The sequence below is a fragment of the Osmerus mordax genome, chromosome 7, assembly GCF_038355195.1.
Source record: "Osmerus mordax isolate fOsmMor3 chromosome 7, fOsmMor3.pri, whole genome shotgun sequence".
Lineage (NCBI taxonomy): Eukaryota > Metazoa > Chordata > Actinopteri > Osmeriformes > Osmeridae > Osmerus > Osmerus mordax.
In genome coordinates this window covers 891,091-913,257 of record NC_090056.1, presented here as the reverse complement: position 1 = coordinate 913,257, position 22,167 = coordinate 891,091, and the positions used below count along the sequence as shown (strand labels likewise).

The following is a 22,167-nucleotide window of genomic DNA, read 5'->3' as shown; positions in this document are numbered from 1 at the left end:
AAGCGTCTTCGGCCTTACGATCTATCCTCTTTAACCTACAATTTTGGTGACCCCGATGTGATATGTTTCGAGCAATTCAGTTACAGTTTGGTATACCGGCGGTTCAAACCATGGTGCGGTGAGTAAGCATTTACAAATGTACATTAATTGTGTTCCGCCTGGTTCTGTTTGGTAGAAGCCTATTACTAGTTTCTGATATTAGCTCCTGCATAAAAAGAACAAAAAATGGAATGGGAAACTGAAGTTAACAAATTACTTAACCTATGGGAAGAAGTTAGCGTTAACCGAACGTTATCTGAATTGAGCAAGAAAGACAAGTACGGTCTTAAAACTGATTTTACACTAGCTGAAATAATTCAACATTGGCGAACTGTAGGAGTCCATAAAAAGAAAGCAGAAAAGAAACAAACATTGAAGATTACTGTACATTTAATTGGCAAATGTCTTCTCAACTCTGTCCTCAAAGCAGCGACCCCTTTTTGTGCCACAAGGCAACACACCGCTAACAACAGCAGTGAAGAGACCAGCCATGCTGGCTCACATTCTACTACTGAGTGTTCAGACACAGACAGTGGAATTGGTGCGCAAATTCCCAAACCGCGTTCTACAAAGAACCGTCGTGCTCCTGATCCGCCACGCATTGCTGCCATAATGCGTGTTTTTGTAAATGTTGTTGTGCTTATGTGCTGAGGTTTTTGTCTGTTCCCACACTGTACTCCTCTAGGAGCATTGTCTGGGTGTTGCCTTTTTCTCTCCTCCTCTCTCCTCATGTTATGCTCGTCCTGTCTACCCCCTTGTCATGTTTGTGTATTAGAAACTGCAAGTGGCAGCTCGGATCTAAGATGGATTCGAGAGACCGCAGATAGAGTGCGGCTAGTTTGGTTTGTTAAACGTTTTAGATCAACACTTGTATTATTGTTTTTGTTGATTTTATGTAAAGCACTTTGAGCTGCAATTCTTGTATGAAAAGTGCTATATAAATAAAGTCTTACTTACTTACTTACTTACATAAAAATGGCGACAGAGGTAAAACCCAAGCCCCAGCAGCCCCCTCATATACAGTGTAACTTCTGTAAAAGACAAGGACACACCGAAATGTGATGTTGGGATCTTGGCAGAAATATGCCTATTCCACCCACACGCTTGTTTTATGCTACATTTACATTTAGTCATTTAGCAGACGCTCTTATCCAGAGCGACTTACAGTAAGTACAGGGACATTCCCCCGAGGCAAGTAGGGTGAAGTGCCTTGCCCAAGGACACAACGTCAGTTTGCATGACCGGGAATCAAACTGGCAACCTTCGGATTACTAGCCCGATTCCCTCACCGCTCAGCCACCTGACTCCCCACAACAAACAACAAACAACAAAGTTAGATTTTGTCATGCTTGTCTAAGAAGTGGTCACACTGAGTCCAAATGTTGGGATCTGGGAAAGGGTAGGCCTCCCCCATTTTTCATGCAGCATAAACTGAGCCTTTATCAAGACAAACAAACCTTAAACTTTTTAACGTGATTACATGCAATTCCAACTATCTTTTACATTTACTTAATTCAGGTCCAAATTGTGATATTGCTACATTCCTACTGTATTGCCCCTGTGTTTAGTCTTTGTTGTAGTTCAAAGATTCGTTGGGGACAGTTTATTGGTTGCTGCTCCAGTTCCTTTAGCTGCATATGCATAGTGCATATGGTTTGCCCATCCATGAGTTTTGTGTGGACGAGTATTGGGTATTGTGGATCAGTATGTACCTTGTGTGTTTTATAGAGTTGGTGGTAAATGTTCTAGGTTTTAGCTAAACTCACAATGGTTCCTGACCTGTAAATGTAGATTGGTATAACTTGTATTTTATTTTATTATTGCTGTGTAATTTATGTTTAGTTTATTTTGGACCCAAGAACACTGTTTTGCTTTAATTGCCATTTTCATCTATGCTAGATGATATGTTTGTGTACCTCTCATCTATCAAAAGGGAGGACTGTTCACCTATTTTTTCCATTTGAGTTTTAGGACAGTGTCTCACTAATTTCCATTTGTATCCAATCCGACTCTCTCAGACCCCAGACCACTCCAAACGTCACTACAAACTTTACAATTTTCATTGTTAACCAAGTGCTGTGCTCCAATTGTGTTCTGCTGTAAAGGGACAAGAACTTAAGTAGCAGGAATATGCTAACCAAGGGCACGTCTGCATGCCAATACAAAGGTTCTTCCAAATGATCCTCTGAGCAATAGCCATGATCCAAAAGTGGTCCTCTGAGCAATAGCCATGATCCAAAAGTGATCCTCTGAGCAAACAGCCATGACCATTAGAATCTCAATGCTGACCTGTCTGCAATCAAGTTCCTTTTTCCTATGGGTGCAGGTTATCACACGATGAACACTGCAGCTTTTGCCTGTGCTTTTGTGTCCAAGAGGGAGGATTGTAAGGCTGGGTGTCAAACCTGCCCCCATCTCTCATATGCTAAAGTCTGGAGTTTCTGGATGGTCTCAACTTGATGGCCCTCACACCCCATTCAAGATGTGGTCTGATTGGTTGGTCTTATGTATAAAGGGAATTGTAATGCATTGTTCTGTGGATTCTTCATCTCCTGAGACTTTCTCCTCAGTTCTCCCTTGTCCTACTGTCCTACTCCTTGCTCACCTCTTGCTTTCTCTCTGATTTACAATGATCATGGTAGAGTAGGTAAGATTTAAAGCTTTCACATTTTTTTTTTACATGTTTGCCTTGTAATTGATTTCATTCATTTGCAATGTTATTAAATGCGTATTTCATTTAACCGTACTTTGACCATTCTTGCTCTGATGTAACCCATAGAGTCAAATACCTGGAATTCTATTTGTATTGGCATTATTTGGTTCATGCTAATACACTGTTCAGTTTCCCATCTTCCTTTAAACCATAGGGGAATTCGTTTTGGTTGTTTGGCCAATATTTAACCCCCTACACTTTCACCGATTCCTACAATTTTGGTATCAAAACGTTCAGCTCCTTCACGAGATGTTGGCTATGACTTTTGGTATTTCTCACTTTTATACTTTTTAAAATAATAAGGTTTTCGTGCAAATTATTCTCCCATTAAAAGTAATGGTAAATCCTTTCAAATCATTAAAAAGCTTCCTCATCTTTCAAACCTAACTACTTCAGCATACTTTCTGGTAGAGACTGTCATGTAACTGGGTCTAGTTAATGGCGTAATGTTATGGGCATGGAGATGAGGCTACCACAAGGGGGCCGGGGAGCAGGGTGGTAGGATATAACGGAGCAAGACGTTAGATACGACACACACGCCAAGAATAAAGGAGACTTCTCAAGTTGTATTAAACGTGTCACGGAGCATTCATTCCGCAAGCAGAAGCTTGTACATGGTGTCAGAATGCGGATTTGAGTAATGGCAAAGTTCAACCCACACAAATCGATGGACTTTACACGGCCGGAGCAGTGGCCGGAGTGGAGGCGACGGTACCGAACGGCTACTAAGCTCAACACAGAGAGCGGTGTTGTACAGGTTAGCACGCTGCTATATGCGTTGGGCAAGGAGGCAGAGCAGGTTTTCTGCACTTTTGTTTTCGTGGGTGAAGAAAAGGATGATGACTACGAGACTGTGTTGGCCAAGCTAAATAATGATTTTGTTCCGAAAGTGAACGTTATACACGAGAGGGCTCGTTTCCACCTTAGGGCACAGAAGCAAGGTGAATCAGCGGAGGAATATATCCGCACGCTATACGAGCTAGCCGAGACATGCCAGTTTGGTCCAGCAAAGATTGAAAACATAAGGGACAAGCTGGTTATAGGGATCTTGGACAAAGGGATGTCTGAAAAGCTACAGCTGACGGCAGACCTGACACTGGACAAAGCAGTGGAGATGGTGAGACAGGCCGAGCAGATAAAGAGCCAAGTTAGCCAGCAGGCTATAGCTAGCTCAGCTGAAGCTAACTACCTCAGTGAAGTGGCGCGGAATCATACACGCGCGGGTCCTTCAAAGCCACACGGTGGAAGAGAAGAAAAGGGCGGCAGCTTCCACGGAGGAGGATATCGCGACAGAGGTGGAAAACCACCCAACACAAAATGCTACAGGTGTGGCAAGGACAACAAACATGCTCAGTGTCCAGCTAAATCTGTACAATGCAGGAATTGTCAGAAAATAGGACATTTTGCGGTTGTGTGTCACTCTGCCAAGGTAAATGAACTGACTATAGCGGAACAGGATGCCGACCAGTCTGACGAACGTTTTTTAGGTGAAGTCAAAGCGTACACCTACATCTCAGACAACAACACTACACCTTGGACAGTAAAACTGAAAGTTTGTGGGACACCTCTCTCCTTTAAGATTGATACTGGTGCAGATTCCACGGTGATTTCAAAAGAAACATATCACCAGCTCAGACACCTGCCCCAGCTAGAAAAGAACGACAGTGACTTTGACAGTCCTGGAGGTAAACTGAGCTGTTTGGGGGGATTTGTAGCTTTAACAAAATACAAAGGCCAGTTCTACAAATATAAGGTCCATGTGATTGAAACAGCCAATGGCAGCAAACTGTTAGGTCGAAACGTGGCTGTGGCAATGGGACTAATACAAAGAGTAGAGGAAGTCCAGGCGTGCCAAAGCACGTTTGGCCAGGATTTGGGACTCTTGAACATAAAGCCAGTGAGAATTTGTTTAAGAGAGGATGCAGAACCATATGCAGTTAACACGGCGAGGAGAGTGTCTGCCCCCCTGCTTCCTAAAGTCAAAGCTGAACTGGAGAGGATGGAGAAATGTGGCGTCATTGAGGAGATCACAGAGCCAACGGAGTGGTGCGCTCCAATGGTTCCTGTCCCAAAGAAGACTGGGGATGTGAGAAACTGTGTTGACCTCAAACGGCTCAACAAAGCCGTTAAGAGGGAGAGGTTCGTCATACCTACAGTGGACGACATACTGCCTCGGTTGGCAGAATCGTGTGTGTTCTCCCTGCTCAACGCTAAAAGCGGGTTTTGGCAGATCCCGCTGGAGCGCGATACAGCCAAATTGACCACATTCATCACACCCATGGGGAGGTACTTCTTTTAATCTCCAGCGCACCGGAGATATTCCAGAGAGAAATGTCAACCTTGTTCAGAGGCCTGGAAGGAGTTGAAATTTACATGGATGATATTCTTGTTCATGGACAGGATGATAAGGAGCATGAGGAAAGGCTCCAAAATGTACTCCGGACCCTGGACAATGCAGGCTTAAAGCTAAACTACAAAAAGTGTCACATGCGTCAGAGGCAGTTAAACTACCTAGGTCATCTCATCGACAGAGCCGGCATCCGGCCTGACCCCGCAAAAGTCGGTGCCATCACAGAGCTACAACCGCCAGAGGATGTGCCAGGTCTGAGAAGGTTCCTGGGCATGGTCCATTATCTAGGGAGATACCTGCCCAACCTGACAGATGCACTACAACCCCTAAATGACCTGCTAAAAGATGACACAACCTGGATCTGGGATGCTGCACAAGCAGACGCCTTTAAGAGAGTAAAGCAACTCGTCACCACCGCACCAACTCTTGCCTTCTATGATGTACACAAGCCTACAATAGTGAGTTCGGACGCAAGTAGCTATGGGCTGGGTAGTGTGCTACTGCAACAACACCCTGAGGGACTGAAACCAGTAGCATTCTGTTCTAGGGCACTGACTGATACAGAAAAGCGCTATGCGCAGATAGAAAAAGAGACTCTAGCTGTGGTCTGGGCCTGTGAAAGATTTTCCACTTACCTGTATGGCCTAAATGAGTTCACAGTGCACACAGATCACAAACCGTTGGTTCCTCTGATTAACAATAAAGACTTAGATGCAGTTCCCCTGAGGTGCCAACGCCTACTTATGCGCCTGATGAGGTACAACCCCACGGCAGAGTATGTTCCGGGGAAAACACTGACAGTAGTTGACACACTATCTACACAGCCACTACCCTTCATACACAGTGAAGTGTGTGAACTAATATGTGATGTCTCAGCATTTGAAGCCGCAGCTCATGCAGCATGGCCCGTATCTCAGCTGAAGCTGGACAGGATCAAGCAGGAGACGAGCATGGACAGAGAACTGCGAGTGGTGAGCAGACAGGTGATCGAAGGTTGGCCAAAACACGTGAATAACATTCCAGCTCAAGCAAGAGCATACCACCAGTGGAGGAATGGACTGTCTGTGTCATAAGGTCTTGTGCTCTATGGCGACCGTATCGTCATCCCGCACAGCATGAGAAGTGACATATTGCAACGTCTGCACGATGGGCACCAGGGCATCACTAAATGTCGCGAGAGGGCGCACATGAGCGTGTGGTGGCCTGGTCTGGAGAGCGAGATTCAGGACCTAGTGACAACATGCCCAGAATGTATGGAGGTCAGACCAACACAGAGGAAAGCGCCTCTGATAACCACACCGCTACCACAAAGGCCCTGGCAAACGATTGGAGCGGACATCTGTGAGTATGCAAAGCAGAACTATCTGGTCGTTATTGATTATTTCTCTCGCTATCTTGAAATAGCCCATCTGCCTGACATGACGAGTGAGACCACCTGTGCACGGCTGAAAAACATGTTTGCCAGGTGGGGGTGTCCAGACGAGCTACGCACAGACAATGGAGGACAGTTTTCAAGTAAGGAGTTTAAACGCTTTTCTGTGACCTATGACTTTCAACACATTACCTCCAGCCCCCACTACCCTCAGTCCAATGGGGGGGCTGAGAGGGCAGTGCAAATGGCGAAAAGGATCCTCCGGAAGGCTGACCCGTTCCTGGCTCTCATGAGCTACAGAGCTACTCCGCTGCATGCCACGGGTTGCAGTCCTGCCCAGCTGATGATGGGCCGACAGATCAAAACAACAGTGCCTACAGTCGACAAGGTACTGTCTCCAAAATGGCCCGACCTTGCAAAAGTGCGCCAAGTTGACTCCAAGGCCAAAAGCAGCTACAGGCGTGCCTACAACACACGCCACAGCGCCAGATCACTTCTGCCTCTCAATCCGGGTGACAGTGTGGCAGTGAAACTCGATGGTGAGTCAGGCTGGACGACAACAGGGACAGTCCAAATGCCACACCCAACTCCGAGGTCCTACCTGATCCACACGGACCATGGGACACTGCGAAGGAACAGGCGACACTTGCGCTCGACGTTCCCTCCTACGCAAGAGCCGGACACAACAGAGGACACACTGGTGGCTGAACATTCCCCACCTTCACCTGTTAGACAGACTGTTCCACTGGGGCCCGTGGCACAGCCCCCTGCTCGGGCTCGTGTATCTTCACAGGGGAGGATTCTCCGCCCACCAGAGAGACTGAAAGACTTTGTGATTAACACATAGCTTGCCTCTTGGAGCAGAATAATCTCCAGCAGCTATGGAGGTACATGAGTAGTCTACCTCACTACCTCAGGTTACCCCGTATTCTTAAATACGAATAAGGACGGAAAAAAAAAAAACGGGAGGGGAAGTGAAATGTGGGGAAACTAAAAGAAAAGACAGATGTTATTGTTAACAGTTTAAGGAGACATGTGGATGTTCATGGTTTAAAACACTTTTGATGTGGATATTGTTTAGTCATAAGCATTTACAGAAGCTAATGATAGGGCTTATAAAAGGTGTCTTAGGAGTCATAACTTTCAACTCAACAGCTGAGAGCTTGAGTTACAGTCATGTACTGTTAGAATTTATTTCCATTGTAAACTGTTCATTTTCTTAAGAAGAGATGCTGCACCACAGCTCTATGCTGTTAATTAGCCTACAGCTCAAAAGGAGGAAGATGTCATGTCGGGTCTAGTTAATGGCGTAATGTTATGGGCATGGAGATGAGGCTACCACAAGGGGGCCGGGGAGCAGGGCGGTAGGATATAACGGAGCAAGACGTTAGATACGACACACACGCCACGAATAAAGGAGACTTCTCAAGTTGTATTAAACGTGTCACGGAGCATTCATTCCGCAAGCAGAAGCTTGTACAGAGACACCATTCAACCGTTAAAATGTTCACAAGACATTCAGCTATTCCCAAATGATTCAGCCTTTTCAAATATTCAGCCAATTTTGAATTATGACAGTTTGAAATACATTAAAATGTTTGCTCCTTCTTGATTTTTATGAATGAGCAGCAAGCAGAGTGGCACACTGCTGCCTGCTCTTTTTCTTATATTCAACTAAATTGTCAAACAAATTCCTCTAACTTTCATATAGTTTAACTTACAGAAACAAGTTATACCTTAAAATGTAGGAAAATGTGTCCTCTTTCAGCCAATGTAACTACTAAAGAGCTCACATTTACAGATATTCAGCTATGAGCCTTGAAGCGAGAGCAGCCTTTCAAATTATCTCACTAACTTCAATGGAGAGGTGGCTAAAATCTGTCAAAGAAATTAGAAAGTAGACGTTTTTTAAACTGCCGGTAGAGTCTTATTTCTGACCGCACAGATATATAAAGGATATCTATGGTTTTGGCAAAGTCTTGGGTCTCGGAAAATATCCTCATTTTATTTATTATTTATTGTTTGAGGTGTGGATGCTAGGTACATTTGTTATTGTCTGCCCAGCCCGTTACCACGTCACCGTGGTAACCAAACAGACACGCACCATGATATGGAAGCAAATCGAGACCAAAATTCAAATTCATTTGCATTTTGAGAATGTGGCTGCATTATTTGACTCATAAATGAAATTAGTAATCAATCATCCTATTTGCATTTTAATTTTCTTCAAGAGTGCTCAATCTTTCACTTAATTAAAATGAAAAAGAAATAGACATTTGAGATTTAATTTTCAAAATATGCCCCAGCAAATAGATACCAAAATGCAATTTGAAAAATTGCATTTGCAAATGTAAAATTTGAAAATTAAAATGCATTTGCAGGAATGCAAAATGAACGAAAAAGCATTCTGAGCGGCGCAGCAGAGTGACAGTAGCCGCTCTTCTTCAGCTCCCTGCTGACCGAGCTATCCATCTTGTTCGGTAGGGGGCGGTGTGCACATCTGCATTGCATTACATTGCAAATGTGCCGGGAAATTGATTGAATTGCCGGGTCTTTAGAGGACGCATCACAGACTGAGCAACTTGATGTCCAACAATGACTAAAACAGTGGCAGAGCTACTATTAATGTGTAAATCTGTGACGGCAGAGTATGGAGCCAAGCTCTCTATGACTTGTTCTACTCGGTCACGGGCATCAGACTCAGATATATTATTAGATTCTACCTGCTCAGCTAATTCTAACAGTGTTTGCACAATTTGAGGGAGCGCCATGATCTGTGATGCGTCCTCTAAAGCAGCGGTCCCCAACCTTTTTTGCGCCACGAACCGCTTTCATGTAAGACATATTTTGACGGACCGGCAGGGATGGACTGGGAGGAAAGATAGGCCCTGGACAGCTGCGCTGCTAATGCATGCACATTCTGGGTTTGATGTCATCCTAGTTAATGACTTCCACACCTAATGCGAGCGCGAGAAAAATAGTTTTGCTGATTTGAGCGAATTTTTGGGGGGGAGTTTTATGTAAAATAAACATAGCCGTTTTTTCAATTGACAAAACCATGTCTAGTGAATGTGATGTATTTTTGTCTCTTAATTTTTCAGCTCCATCTTCAAGTTTCTTAGCCTGGTTTTCCATCGTTATATTGTTACTAGCTAGCTTTTGATGTGTCAGTCCCACTGTTGTGTGTAAACGAGACTATAAACTACGACAGTGACACCCGAAGTGCATTCCTTATATCCAGTTTGGGCCTATTCCATAATTTTGTTTGATTGCTGTCATGGCAGAAAATCCCGCTTGATGTTGGAAATGGAAGCAGGGTTTTCAGTGCTTTAGTGGCGATCTCAGGATAGCCTTCATCCAAAACACCGATAGAGTTGTTGTCTCAAACAGGCTTCATTGAGTGGTAACTATCACTTGTCATGTGTCAAGAGGAAGAGACGCGCATGATACGGCTCAATAAAGCCCTCAAACTTTCTAAAAAATGAGTAAACAAACGTCTTTGCAGAGCTTTTTTGCTCAGGGGAAAAGACCCGCGGAGAAGGAGAGAATCCGGTAATTTTTCAGAATAAAATGGCTTTCAGACTCTGATAATCAATTAACCCTTGTGTTATCTTCGGGTCATTGTGACCCATCAGTCATTGTGACCCACCGTCGTATTGCGACAACTTTACCGCATACAAAAACAAAGCGAAGCATTTTCTTTTAACCGTCGGGCTGTCTCAGACCCCCCCCCACATTGTGAAGGTTAAAAGAAAATAATTTTTATTTGTTTTTGTATTGGGTAAAATTGGGTAAACACAACGGTGGTTCGTTACGAACCTTTGGGTCATCTGACCCGAAGGCAGCACAAGGGTTAAAGGGAAATAATGTTATTAAGTCTTTTTTGTGCGGCCCGGTACGAACCGGTACCGGTCCGCGGACCGGTGGGCACCGGTTGGGGAACGCTGCTCTAAAGACCCGGCAATTCAATCAATTTCCCGGCACATTTGCAATGTAATGCAATGCAGATGTGCACACCGCCCCCTACCGAACAAGATGGGTAGCTCGGTCAGCAGAGAGCTGAAGAAGAGCGGCTACTGACGTCACTCTGCTGCGCTGCTCAGAATGCTTTTTCGTTCATTTTGCATTCCTGCAAATGCATTTTAATTTTCAAATTTGACATTTCAAATTGAATTTTGGTATCTATTTGCTGGGGCAACGTTTGAAAATTAAATCTCAAATGTCTATTTCTTTTTCATTTTAATTAAGTGAAAGATTGAGCACTCTTGAAGAAGAAAATTAAAATGCAAATAGGATGATTGATTACTAATTCCATTTATGAGTCAAATAATGCATACACATTCTTAAAATGAAAAAGCATTTCTGCAAATGCATTTGAATTTTGGTCAAGACTGTCATAGCTGACCGTCACGAACAGCCAAACCGGGGCTGGGGTAAGTGTTTGCTGCAGCTGGCGTTAAGCCTACCAACAAACTTAACTGGAAAGTTTTTACTTTAAATTGACGATATTGAACACAGATGTTAAGTAACTTGACTTTACTCTAAATATCTTCTCCGTTATCAATTTGAAGCAGTAAATCTAACACAGTAGGAATTCTCCCACGACATCCGCTCGCTCTAGCCTGGCTTTGCGTACGTACTTCCGCTCAATTTTATTTTTGCTTCTGTACATAGGTCTGGCCATGAGGTACTTAAGTCAGATTTTTCAGGTTGATTTTCTACCGGCGAATCAGCGAACAGAGGGAGTGGCTGAGAATGATGACATTGATGTTGTGCGCTAGTTTGTGTTGTTGTTCTGTAATGGCGGCGGAGAAAGATGCGAGCAAAGCCATTCGGTCCGTTGTGGCAACGCTGCCAAATATCCAACAGCTAAAGCCGGAGCAAGAACAAGTTTTGCTGAGTTTTGTTGGTGGCCATGATGTTGTGGCCCTCCTCCCCACGGGGTTCGGGAACAGTTTGATTTTCCAGCTACGGCAGCTAGCTCTGTTACAATAGTGGTGAAGGAATTTGCTAAGGCGAACGCTAGCGATTGGTTATGGCAGATCAGAGTGGCTCTGGGCAGATCCAATAATTCGACAGACTTCAACAGAGTACCCGCCTACAAGGAAGTCAACGCTTGTCAATGGAGCGAGGCCAGACTCTCTGTACAAATGCAATGTACGAGAGTCTGGTTAGGACCAGGCTACGCTCGCTCCGCTTTGACTAACAAATATGTTTTCTCAGTCCACCATACATTAGACAAGCTAATTTTCGAGCACTTTCAATACAAGATACAGGCCATGTTAGAGTTGATATATATACATAATTGTGTGGGCAAAGTAGAACAGCAGACATTTCCTGAAGAAAATGTGTGTGTTTGCTGAAAGCAGTTGAAACGATTGTTTTGATGGCTTGAATAGTGAAGAAGGTTTTACAAAAATTTTAAAAGAGGTATGTGCTTTAAAAACAAAATGGTGAGAAAAAGTGTTAAAAGTATATCTGTCATTGTTATGCATTGCGATATTTTCTTACTGTTGAAAATTGAGAAAAAACAGTGATGAAAAGAGTATCTTATTGACTTTCATACATTTTTAAGCGTTAAAAGTATTAAAGAATGAAAGATTGAGAAACAGAAAAAAGTTTGGAGTTAGAAAAATGAGCAAATATAGTGATGAAGAGTATATTGCATAACAGTTATTAATAGCATAGCAGACAAAAGTATGTCAGCAGTATGAAGGTGAAAAAAAGTGTTGCTTTGAAACCAAAATAGTGAGACAGTGTTAAAAGTATATCTGTCATTGTTATGCATTGCAATATTTTCTCACGGTTGAAAAAGGAGAAAAAAGAGTGATGAAAAGGGTATCTTATTTAATTTCATAAATGTTAAAGCGTTATGTTAGAGCCATTTTATATTTTATTTCATTCTAAACCTTTTACATTTTTAAACCCTTAGTATTAGTTAGACTTGTACACTTCTTATTTAAGATTCTTATATGTTTAATGTGTGCACCTTCCTGCCACAGTAAATTCCTTGTCTGTGTGATGTTTCATGGCGAATAAAACCCATTCTGAAAAGTATTAATAATTGAAAGATGTAGAAACAGAAAAAAGTTTGAACAGTGGAACAGTGAAGAGCGTTGGCCAATCGGATTGGTTCCTTGTTTCTTGTAACGTAGCAACTGTTGGTCATTGTCAACATTTCTAACCTAGAATCTAGGTTTTAGGTTCAAGATGAAGGAGAAACTAATCATGTGTGCCTGCACAACCAGTCCTGTTCAGACACTTAATTTAAAGATGACATCAAAATAATAATCCATAGTGCACTATGGACACTATGGACACTATGGACAGCAGCAAACATACTTAGGAATGGGTTTCAATGGTTCAGAATGTTCAAGTCAAATTCCATTGTGACGTCATGCACTGACAGAACTGTTTTTCACTGCGTCAATTTTTGACACTGTTTAACACTTTCCTGCCTGAATATGCATAGTTTTTCAAATAATAGACCTGAACTGTTTATACCATTTTGAAGACAAGAAGTAGGGCTTTCTAATTATATAAATATTTGTATGATTAGTTTAGGCAAATCATCCTTTATCAAGACGATTTCACGGAGTCATTCTGACAGAAATCTTCTCCGTCGTCAATACTTTTTTAGAAAAACTCATTTTAACCACTTTAAATACAAGCTAGAGGACCGGTTAGAGTGTATGAAATGTGCGTAATTTTGTTGTGAATTCAGAACAGCAGATTGAAGATAGACTATTTTGTTTAAAAGTTATGACCACTGAAGTGATGAGTGGGATAATGCAATTCCAAGCTAGCGTGATGGCTCTCCATAACTAAAAACAGTTCTACTTTTTTCCACAATCAACCAAATTGGCCAAACAAGGTATGTACATTGAGTGTACATAATCTAGCTAGATCATTTTTCTTTAAGCAAGTTTCACAAAATCTGCAAAAATCGAGGCTCAACACTGTCATAGCCGACCGTCACGAACAGCCAAACCAGGGTCACGAAAGGTTTACTGCAGCTGGCATTACTACGAACAAAGGCTTCGTAACTGAAACGTTTTTACTTTTAGTTGACGATATTGTACACAGATTATAAGAAACTTGTTTTTCCTCTAAATATCTTCTCCGTTTTCAATTTGAAGCAGTAAATCTAACAGTAGGAATTCTCCCACGACATCCGCTCCTCTCCGCTTTGACAAATATGTTTTCTCAGTCCACCATACATTAGACGAGCTACTTTTCGAGCACTTTCAATGCAAGATACAAGCCATGTTAGCGTTGATATATATACATAATTGCGTGGGAAATATAGAACAGCAGACAGATTTAAAATATGATCTTTTGTTTTAAAGTTATGGCCATTTTAGTGACGAGTGCTTACAACGCTAGCTACGAGACTGTCATCATAGCTGCCATAGAACGGCGAAACCAGGTCAAATAGCTAGCTACGTCTATCGTTCGTTACCTACAAACAAATGCTTCATAACAGTATTTACTTTTTATCGGCGATATTGACAACAGAGGTTAAGGAACTTGTCTGTAATCAAAATATCGTCTCCGTTTTCAATTTGAAGCAGTATCTAGCTTACTGTAGGAAATCTCCCATTGAATCCTCTAGCTCCGCTTCGGCTAAAGATGGCCGACGATGATGACCATGCATGCATGATTCACGCCTACAGTACGGTGTTCTGTACAAATACCACTTTGACATACATGATCAGCTGGCTAGATGTAACATGATCTTATCTACTACCCACAATAGTTCAGCCTTTTTGCAGCAGCATTTTAATCAGAGTTAGAGTAACTTTTGCAGTTGCACAACAAAGTCACGTAATGTGACGAGATTGAATTTTAAAGTATAAAAAAAACTTACCAGGGACAACGACAACATCGGCAAACCTGCACCATGGATTATTATATTTATGTCATCTTTAAATTCAGTGTCTGAACAGCACTGGGTGTGCAGGCACACATGATTAGTTTCTCCTCCATCTTGATACTGAAACCTAGATTCTAGGTTAGAAATGTTGACAATGACCAACGGTTGCTATGTTACAAGAAACAAGGAATCAATCTGATTGGCCAACGCTCTTCACTGTTCCAATTTGTTTCTGTTTCTACGTCTTTCAATTATTAATACTTTTCAGAATGGGTTTTATTCGCCAAGAAACTTCACACAGACAAGGAATTTACTGTGGCAGGAAGGTGCACACATTAAACATATAAGAATGTTAAATAAGAAGTGTACAAGTCTAACTCATACTAAGGGGATAAACATGTAAAAGATGTAGAATGAAATAAATGGCTATAGTACAAATAGGGCAACATAGTGCAATACGGCAAGGTGTCTTGTGCAGATAAAGTGATTAGTGGTCAAGTCAGTGTGAGTCCTTGGCCTTGTTGAAGAGGCCAGCAGCGGATGGGAAGAAACTGTTTGTGTGGCGTGAGGTTTTGGTCCTGATGGTCCGCAGCCTTCTGCCGGAGGGGAGTGGCTGAAACAGTGTGTCCAGGGTGGGAGGAGTCGGCCACAATCTTCCTTGCTCGCCTCAAGGTCCTCGAGGTGTGCAGGCCCTCGAGGGTAGGCAGATTGCAGCCGATCACCTTCTCAACAGTGCGGATGATACGCTGCAGTCTGCTCTTGTCCTTTGCAGTGGCAAAATTGTACCACATGGTGATAGAGGTGAGGATGGACTCAATGATGGCTGAGTAGAAATGCATCATCATTGTCTTTGGCAGATTGAAGTTCTTCAGCTGCCGTAGGAAGTACATCCTCTGTTGTGCTTTCTTGGTGAGGGAGCTGATGTTCAGTTCCCACTTGAGGTCCTGGGAGAGGATAGTGCCCAGGAAGCGGAAGGACTCCAGTGTTGACTGGGGAGTCACACAGGGTAATGGGGGTGACTGTCTTAAGAGCATTGTGCTCTAACATAACGCTTTAACATTTATGAAATTAAATAAGATACCCTTTTCATCACTCTTTTTTCTCCTTTTTCAACCGTGAGAAAATATTGCAATGCATAACAATGACAGATATACTTTTAACACTGTCTCACCATTTTGGTTTCAAAGCAACACTTTTTTTCACCTTCATACTGTTGACATACTTTTGTCTGCTATGATAGTGATAACTGTTATGCAATATACTCTTCATCACTATATTTGCTCATTTTTCTAACTTCAAACTTTTTTCTGTATCTCAGTGTTTCATTCTTTAATACTTTTAACGCTTAAAAATGTATGAAAGTCAATAAGATACTCTTTTCGTCACTGTTTTTTCTCAATTTTCAACAGTAAGAAAATATCGCAATGCATAACAATGACAGATATACTTTTAACACTTTTTCTCACCATTTTGGTTTTAAAGCACATACCTCTTTTAAAATGTTGTAAAACCTTCTTCACTATTCAAGCCATCAAAACAATTGTTTCAACTGCTTTCAGCAAACACACACATTTTCTTCAGGAAATGTACCTTTATAGTTCTTTTTGCCCCCCTAAGGATCTGTCAATATTTGGACTACATAGACATTGTCGGTGTCAAAAGTTTCGTCTTGGGAGGGATTGAGTTGCTTTTATTTTTATTTACGTTCCGTTGCACGGTTTAGGCTGAACAAAAGTTTTTGTGGCAAAAAGTGCCTTGTGTCAACAAAGGGTACTTGGTGCCAATGTCACAACGTCAGCACACGTTAGCAACGACGCATTGATACAACGTGCATAGATGTGCTGTTGCACAGCGAGTATCGTATCGTGCCGTGGTGTACTAGCAGCATCATACATGTACATTTAAGCAAATCAAAACATCACTTGCATGTACAGTAAGTAATGTCACATTAAAGAATGTATTCTCAAGCTTGTGTGGTGCGTCGCTGGCTTCAGTGGCACAGCCTAAACTTTATGTTAAAAGAAACATTCTCACAAATGTTCCTATTTAGTAGTATCATTAGTATATAAAAAAACAAAAAATCACAAAATAGCTAAAAGTAGATATAAGAATGAATGTTACAAAATTGATCAAGACTAGACAGGTCATGTCAACTAGTATAGACGTAATGTCACAGCCTGATGTGAAAATGTAAGTTAGCTAGCTTTGCAAGCTAACACTAGCTAGTTAGTTAGCAAGCTGAGTGTTAGCTGAATGCTAGCTAGCAAGTTGCAGCTAGCTAGTTAGCAAGATTGCACTGCTTGCCAGGTTTACCACACAGTTAAAACACAGCTACTTACATTTGAGGATACACTTGCATAAGAAGTTTCACTGTAGATGTCAAGGCTCCCGTGTTGGCTGGGAAATGCATGTATTTGACCCTTCTATTGAGATCGCGAGTAACGTTTCTCGGTTATTATTCCCGGAGACCACCAATCCGAAACTATACTTTTAAAGTCCATATCACCAGGTTGCCTGCATCAAATTCCAACATCCAATATACCGGATAGGATGCCAAGAGCATGCTCTACAACATGGGATCATCCATATCTATCTGCAGTAAAAGCTGTTCACATGTAAAGGTTTTTTTTTTTTATAAAATCATCTTAATTCTGTGCTCAAACATTTTCCAGGACAACTGTTTCAATTTCCATGTAAGTGTTCACTTTTGCTCAGTTTCTATGACTTTTCCAAACCTGGAAAATGAAAAAATAAATTCCATGTTTTCCAGGTACCATGGGAACCCTATAACACCTTCCCACAAGGTCGCCCTGACATCTGTGGTAATGAAGTCTTTTGAGCGCCTGGTGCTGATACACCTCAAAGCCATCACAAACCCTCTCCTGGACCACCTGCAGTTTGCCTACAGAGCCAACAGGTCTGTCGACAACGCAGTTAACATGGCCCTCCACTTCACACTCCAGCACCTGGACTCCTCGGCATCCTACGCCAGGATCCTGTTTGTGGACTTCAGCTCTGACACCACCATCCCCGCTCTGCTTCAGGACTAGCTCTCCCAGCTAAACGTGCCTGACTTCACCTGCAGGTGGATCCCTGACTTCCTGTCTGACAGGAAGCAGTGCGTTAAGCTGGGAACACACGTCTCTGACTCTCGGTCAATCAGCACCGGATCTCCTCAAGACTGCGTCCTTTCACCTCTGTTCTTCTCCCTGTACACCAACAACTGCACCTCCAGTCATGAGTCCGTCAAACTCCTGAAGTTTGCGAACAACACCACCCTTATTGGGCTCATCTCTGGTCGGGATTGAGTCTGACTACAGGTGGGAAGCTGACAACCTGGTGACCTGGTGCAGCCAGAAGAGCTCAGTGCTCTTAAGACAGTGGAGATGGTTGTGGACTTCAGTGTCAGAAAAGTTAATAATGTAACCTTTTATTGAAGGCAAGCACAAACCATTGTTCTCTCTCATATATATTTACTATATATATTTACTATAATATTTATTATTATAATTTTTTTTTTCCCACCCCTGAGGATCCCTCAATATTTGGACTACATAAACAACGTCGGTGTCAAAAGGTTCGTCTTGTTAGCGATTGCGTTGCTTGTATTATTTACGTTCTGTTGCACTGTTTAGGCTTGAATTAAGTTTTTGTGGCAAAAAAGTGCCTTGTGTGGCAAAAGGGAACTCAGTGCTAGCCTAAAGTTACAACGTCAGCACACGTTAGCAACGACGCATAGATACGTTCCCCTTCGTTCTTTTGGTGAGTAGTCTCACACAAGCCCGACTTACCCCAGGGTTCAACATTAACATTTTTTGGCACTGGCCCCACCGGGCCAGTGGGTTTGAAACTTCCTGGCCCCAAGACAATTTTTACTGGCCCCCCCTCCAAAAGTTGTAATTTATCATTGTTACATTGTGCATTTGTTACAACAAAACCAAAGACTTCTAAGTTGTGTTATTCTGTTAACATGTTTAACCATTTATTAAACACATCCTGGATATAAAAACAAAAATGAAATCACATTTCTAGTGATAAAAAATTAAAAGGTAATAGTCAGCAAAACAATTGACTTTTAACCTCAAACATGACGTGCTCTCTTCCCTGCTGACAGCCATCTCTGCACAACTCTGTCTGGCAGAAACTGAAACCTCTGGTCCCTCAATGGTAATATATAAAAGCTTCCATAGCATTTCATCAGTATGACACTAAGTACCCAAGTCGACACCATTCTTCTGCTGCATTTCAATAGCCTGGGGGAACGAGGTGAACGGTGCTGGCCCGTCTTAATTACGTGATATGCCGTTGTTATAAGTCGTGCAATAACACGATGGGCATCTACATTTAAATTCCTGACCAGCATGGTCAACGGCCTGGAAGATGGATTGTCAACCATCCGCTTAGCTGTCACGCAAACCAGGTGCTGTCTGCTAGCATGGCTGGTCAGGGATCCTGAATTTATAAAAGTATAAAATTATACTTTTAAATTCAGTCTCGTCACATTACGTGACTGTTCTGTGCCACGGCTAGCTTGCTAGCCCAGCCTACAAACGACAGGTTGAGTGACCGGTGGCGTAATCTTGCACTAGTAAAAATTCCATATTTTTACACAAATGTTGTGTACTTGCTGTGTTTTTTAACGCTCTGCACCGCTTGCCTTCCCATAGTACACCACGCTCGGGGGCGTGTTAGACAAGTTAATACAGAGTTGAAGTTCTCTAAGGTCACGAGACTGAATTTAAAAGTATAAAAACACACTAGGGACACTGACAACGACGGCAACCCTGCACCATGCATTATTAGTTTAATGTAATCTTTAAACTCAGGCTCGTCACATTAAGTAACTTTGTCCTGAACAGAACTGGGTGTGCAGACACATACGATAAGTTTCTCCTCCATCTTGAAATTGTAAAACCTAGAAAAGTTTACCATGACCAACAGTTGCTAAGTTACAAGAAACAAAAAACCAATCCTATTAGCCAACGCTAGTGTTTTCACGCTCCTCATTTACATAAAGTTGAGAAAATCCAACTTGTAACGCTCCGCTCGCTTTTCCACAATGCCCTACACGAGCGTCAAGGCCTGGTTTAATTGAAAATGAATTGGAAGCCGACGCGCCGCCCGCTTCGCTGTAGTGGACACTCACCGTTAGATTCAGACCTAGTCCCGTTAAATTGTAGAGCTAGCTAACTACAAGACTTCTGCTGTGTGGGAATCGCAGGAACCAGTTGAAGGGCGTACAAAAACACACCCCACATTTTCCCCAGAAATTGTACCCTCTCTAGTTTTGTATAACATGATACTGTGTTTAGCCTTGTGTGCAGCGAGAGGCCACCCCCAAATGAACAATAGGCAAGGACCAGGCTTAGGTAAACAGGAAGATCCTTATCTTATCTAAGCATGTCATTTAGTTAGCCTAAGCAGGGCCACTTCAAGACGCACACACACACTCACTCACACATGCTATGATCTATGCAAGGGAGCCAATGAAAGAACAGCCATGTGACAGAAAACCACAAAAACAGTTTCTTCCCATCAGCTGCTGGCCTCTTCAATAAGGCTAAGGACTCACATTGGATTAACACTTAATCACTTTATCTGCACAAGACACCTTGCCATATTGCATGTTGCCCTATTTGTATTTGTATATTAGCCTATAGCTATTTATTTTATTCTAAATTGTTTACATATTTTAGCTCCTTAGTATTAGTTAGACTTGTACACTACTTAAAGATTCTTATATGTTTAATGTATGCACCTCCTGCCACAGTAAATTCCTTGTGTGTGTGAACTTTCATGGTGAATAAAACCAATTCTGATTCTGATTCCAACAGTGGCTAACTAGCTAGTAACGGTCACAAACGTCCTAACATCATTAACATCACAAACCCACGTGTTAACCTGTAGTAGAACATTAGTTTAGCAGCTTGTTAACTTCTGGGAGATAGTTGGCTACCGAAAACGGCAAGAGAGCTGCAGAAACGCCACAGGCAAAGGCCAGGGTGATAACATGTAGCTCACACAAGTAGCTTAGCTATGTTTCCAGGCTGTGATATCAACACCCTGTATAATGATAATAGTCAGAAATCCATGCCATTCAATATCGAACAAGCGCGAAGCGGTTTTCAGCGCAGATAGCCGGTCACACCCATCGGCAACCGATGCAAGCACACCTCACAATTTCCCCAGAAATGTTACCCTCTTTAGTTCTACGTATATACAATAATTGATATGAATTCTAATGCAAAATCCTGAGCAGGATGAACATTTAAGCCTGAACTCACCGAGCCTGCGTTTCTTCCCATCTGCAGTAGCAGAGTCACAACCATGGGTGCCCAGAAGAGCGTAAACGCAATGATGATGTATCCAAAGCGCTGGGCCAGTTTCCCTTCCATCCTCTTCATCCCCCTCTCTCTGGCGGTGGGCGATAAGAGACAAACTGCCCCTAAAATCTGTGGATGTTTACTTCTCTTCCCTGGGACGTCCTCTGTGTTGCAAGCCAGACACGACGAGCTGGCTTCAGACACAGTGATGACTGCGCATTGGGGGGGGCATGGGTTTCTGGTTGATTGCTCGGTGGGTACTGTCCGAGGTGCTGAAACAGCAAGGTTCCAAATGTGTTTCCCCAGTGATGGTTTCAACTGAATCCCACCGTCAAATACCTTTTTGCTGTGTTTCCTCACCACTATGAAAATCCGCACATAATGAACAATTATCAGTGTCAGGCAACAACTCCACAATGGAACCAAAACATACACACCAAACGGATCCAAATATGCACCGCCATGCAAATACTCTTGAGCCCGTCGACGGCACATCATGTAGAACACAACCTGTTTGGACAGAGTGACCGAAAGTATGGCCAAGATCACCCCACACACCCAGATTGAGAAAATCCACAGACGGATCCTTGCTTTTGTTTTCTCCGTCTGGAGTGGAAATGCGATAGCCCGAAACCGCTCCACACTAATACTGACTAACGTAAGTAACTGGGCGCAGCTGCAAAGGGAATAGGTAAACTGCTGCAAGGCACACCAAAAGGCTGACACCTCTTCATTCCTCCCTTCTCGTAGAACAGAGAGTAGCAACAACGGTATGTCCACTGTACATTTGAGGAGGTCGCTGGCGGCTAGATTAACTAGAGGTGCATTGTTAACAGTTTGGAGACTTCGGTTTTTAAAAACCACCAAACACACTAACAAGTTTCCTGGCAATCCTAAAAGAAAGGTCAATATCAAGATCGCACAGTTAAGCACGAGAACAACTGTATCTGTAGGCAGCCCAGTCGTAGTTCCATTCCATGCAGCATCCAGACGACTGTCCATCATTTATCATTTACCTGCCAAGCAGCATTCCAGTCTGATAAAGCACCATTTGACTGATTATAAAACGAGCATAGCTTCGTCACTGGGAGTCTGACATTCAGAAGTCAGATGGGTCTTCTGTGAGTGTAGCCTATTATCCTTGTTTCACAAAGAATCACTTCCTAAAGAAATATGTAAAGATGGACGTGGACCAATATCCATTACATGACAGATAACAGGTCCAGGACATTAATTAGCAAATGTTTACTAACAAGCCTAAATGTAGTCTTGTTACCCTTTTTTCTGCCATTTAGCAAGGTCTTCAACTGACTGGTCGGCAAGCCTATGCAAAAAACATGCCGTATCCCTGCAAACCCGTCTGACTAGTCAGTCTCTGTCCTGAGTAGAGTGGAGTTTGTTTCAGACTGAGACAACTAAGCACTGATTGGATGGGCAGTGCCGTCTGATTGGCCTGTAATCAAAGGCTGTGATGTCTCAGTGTGACCTTGCTTT

The 22,167-nt window shown here is 42.7% G+C and overlaps 1 protein-coding gene across 1 annotated transcript in view; it reads right to left on the bottom strand.

Annotated features, from left to right (window-relative positions):
• Positions 1-21,675, bottom strand: part of LOC136946487 (D(2) dopamine receptor-like) — a 30,944-nt gene extending 9,269 nt beyond the window's left edge. The window contains exons 1-2 of the mRNA XM_067240838.1: positions 20,660-21,675; positions 19,280-19,294 (exon numbers count right to left, since the gene is read on the bottom strand). Coding sequence (XP_067096939.1) covers positions 19,280-19,294; positions 20,660-21,675 — 1,031 coding nt within the window. The remainder of the gene's footprint in view (positions 1-19,279; positions 19,295-20,659) is intronic.
• Positions 21,676-22,167: the final 492 nt, after the last annotated feature.